Source organism: Helianthus annuus, chromosome 12, assembly GCF_002127325.2.
Source record: "Helianthus annuus cultivar XRQ/B chromosome 12, HanXRQr2.0-SUNRISE, whole genome shotgun sequence".
Taxonomy (NCBI): Eukaryota; Viridiplantae; Streptophyta; class Magnoliopsida; order Asterales; family Asteraceae; genus Helianthus; species Helianthus annuus.
The window spans coordinates 3,974,825-3,978,170 of NC_035444.2; the positions used below are offsets into that span (position 1 = coordinate 3,974,825).

The window sequence follows — 3,346 nt, forward strand, 5'->3', positions numbered from 1 at the left end:
TTTTTTCATTCTTCATTTAAATTTTAATTTAATTTTTCGGTGAAATAATATCTTTTTAACAAAGTGTAATATCTAATATTTTTTTAATATCTGAAGACATTTTTTATTCCTCGTTTTCTGCATAAAGATACAAATTTTATTAAATACCAATTTGTATCAGAAATAACGAATTTTTGTGGATGACTTAAAACATACTAGTTGGATATTGAGGTGGGTAGCAGCAACGAGTTTTCCTGAAGACAAAACTCAAATGTTACAATTGCCAAATGTCGTGGTCAATAGCATTATTTTAATGATTTTCCCTTAATTAATTATCATCTTAAACCCTTCATTCTCTGTTCCTTCTTTCTATATATATACATGGTTTGTAAAACTACAAGTTATACTCAACTCTTTCTCAAAACTAATCCCAACTTCAACGTATCTTGATCAAAAAATCATTTCTTTCCTGAGAAGCTAGGACCATAGCTATGGCTTTCAATAATACAATAGAATACCTCGATCTTATGGATCGACTAAACCGAACCCAAATTCCTGACGATGTTGTAAGAAACTTGAGGAAGTTCAACGCCACTATATACGAATCAGATCTGGAGAAAAAGTATGGCGAACCTCTGGAAGTGATTGGGTACTACATCATTTTCGCATCCCTGTGTTGCATCATTGCAACGGGGTTTGATTTAGTACATGGTTTTCGGAGCAAAAAGCTATGGTTCCCGGTTAAATACTTTCCTCTTAATGCTGTTACTCTCGCCGGGATAACTGTAGCAATGAAGTTACCCGTGGATCTAAGTGGTTCTATGCCTGGTGCTGTGGACCAAGTGGCAAAGATCGGAAGCATCGCCTTTATGTGCACCATAATGGCTAATTTCTTGCCTTCTTTAGCAACCATGAATAGCAATGAGCTTTTGACAAACGTCATAGCTTTGAGTGTTCTAGTAATAACCTTGGTGGTAAATATTTGCATCCAAATATCTACTGGTGTTGTTGGAAATATTCCCCACAAAGAGTTTGATATTAAATTACTTGAACGTGTATATAACACTCAATATCAGCAAAACGAATTTGTATGGATAGGAATAGCCATACTCAATGTGGCTTTGTTGCTCTTGTTGTTGATAATACTTGTATCTTCATCTTTTGCGATCCTAAATTCCAAGCAAATTATAGAACTAAAATACCAAGAAGTTCATGAAAAAGCTTTAATAGATGACCTTCACTCAACCGGAGAGTTATTAACCGTTGAGAAGCTACACCAGCAAGTGAGCAAGTACTGGATCATGGCAGGAAGTGGCAGCCCCCAATTCATCTCAGCATGCTCTGTTACAACCACTGCTTCTGGGGTAATATGTGTTTTAACCTTTCTCTTGCACCTTCTTACTATGTTGTGGACAATTGCTTTATGTGTAGAACCGGAGACAAATCCAACTAAATCCTATGATTCACCATATAAATGGTCAACATTCGGTATTTTCATAGTACAATCTATCGGAATCATACTTGGTACAGTTGCACCATTTGCTAGATGTTTTGCATCCATAAGCTTTAAGCTGTCCATTAAAAGCATGTTTAAAGTAGAGAAATACTGGTTTCAAACGTTACTAGACTGGAAATATGGAAGTATTTCACTCCCATTACTTCGTATTTCATTCCCATTTGGTAAACACAAATCCAAGGTGGTCATCAGGACTTTGAAAAACGTAGTTCTCCACTTTTGTATAATACTTCAGGTGGTAGTTGTGGTAGTATGCAAGATAATAGTGTTGGTCCCCTTTCCCCTTACCATATGTTTGCGTTGTTTGAAGTGGTTATTTCGGGCCGTGTTTAGTTCAGGGGGGGAAACGAATGAAAACACAGAACAACGCAAATATGTTTTGCAAGTTGGAAATGAACACCAGCTTGCTGAGAGCACATTGAAACGTTTATTAAAATCTCTCAGCGAATTGATCAAAAAGAGTGAAAAGAAAGAACCCAAACGTCTCTTAAATCTAATTAAAGAAAACCCCAATAAAAATTTTCAAGGAGTTAGAATGTTCGACAAGGACGATCATCATGTTCAGTGTTCACCATCAAAAGTAGAATATCAAGATTGTTGGAGCTTAACAGCGGTAACGTTAACAACCATTGCCATTACTCTTCCTAACATTGAAAAGGCGAAACGTGATAGCTTGTTGAAAAGTGTGCGGCAAGGCCTTGAATACGTTACACTTGTAGAAGAAACGCTCGATCTTAATGTCAGCATTCAAAACGCCGCAAAAATATTGTGGGAAGAGGTTGATTTCCGTCACAAATGGTTAGGAAGCAAGTTGAAAAAAATTGCTTCTCAAGTGAATAAAGGTGGTGCCCAAGTAGATGCAAATCTGCAAATTGTTCAGTTGTTCTTGAAGAAAGCTACATCCAAGATCGAGAAAGGGAGGGGAAGTCCGAATATTTGTGCAAACTCAATGTCTTGTGTCACTGAAAGCATCATTAGAGACAAAGAAAGCCACAAGAAATTATTCCATGAATTATCATCAAGGATCACCGACATAATGGCTGCATGTCTCACCAACCTACCTCATGCCATAGCAAAGAAGTGCCACACTAGTGTGATAGAGAAAAGGGAGGAAAGTGTCAAAGTTGCAGCCAAACTTCTAGGTGAGACGAAGAAGATAATCAACATCCTTCAAGAAGATTATGATATTCCAAATATGGAACCAAAAGACTTGCCATTTATTGATAAATGGTGTGCTTATTTAAGTGGACCCTGAATCACAGTAATGAAGTAAGTTCATTTAGATTTCCCTCTAACATTGCTTTCTAAGCATACATATATAATTGTACTAACACTTTTTAATGTTCCAGAGTGCCAAGCTAATATGATTCATATGGACCACACCTACTCCTCAAAGTAAATCTGGTGATATCAAGATCGAATTAATATGATCTTTCTAAAAATTGTGTTGTATTTTGGTTTCTAGTTAATTTGTAAAGTTATAACAAGTTCTTCTGGTGAAGTCCTTGTTTGTAATAATGTGCCCTATCTATATTTTCCTACATGTAAGATATATTTTGCTCGTTATATGTATTTTACTTTTGGTATGGTTTAAGGAGTGTTTCAAATTATTTCATATGTGTTGGTTTTAGTTGTTTGATCAATCTTGAGGAATCCGATCAAACAAGATCAAATCGCACTAGAAAATCGTGCGGAATCCGATCTCTATGTCAACACGTACATACATCTTGAATTGCACTATCTATCTTAGGACTAGTTTTGATTACCTATTGTCAAAGTAGATCAATCTAGCATTGGAGCCAAAGAACAGCTGCATTCAGATCCCCTCCAATACATATTGAGGAAACTTTT

General features: G+C 36.2%; 1 protein-coding gene across 1 annotated transcript; it reads left to right on the plus strand.

Moving 5' to 3' along the window:
* Nucleotides 1-365: 365 nt before the first annotated feature.
* Nucleotides 366-3,086, plus strand: LOC110893838. The gene is made up of 2 exons (XM_022140984.2): nt 366-2,764; nt 2,845-3,086. The coding sequence occupies exon 1, from the start codon at nt 471-473 to the stop codon at nt 2,748-2,750; it is 2,280 nt and encodes a 759-aa protein (XP_021996676.1). The 5' UTR covers nt 366-470; the 3' UTR covers nt 2,751-2,764; nt 2,845-3,086.
* The last annotated feature ends 260 nt before the right edge of the window (nt 3,087-3,346 follow it).

Bases quoted from the DNA above. Each gene is read 5' to 3' on its own strand.
- LOC110893838 (XM_022140984.2), top strand. From the start codon at position 471: ATGGCTTTCAATAATACAATAGAATACCTCGATCTTATGGATCGACTA.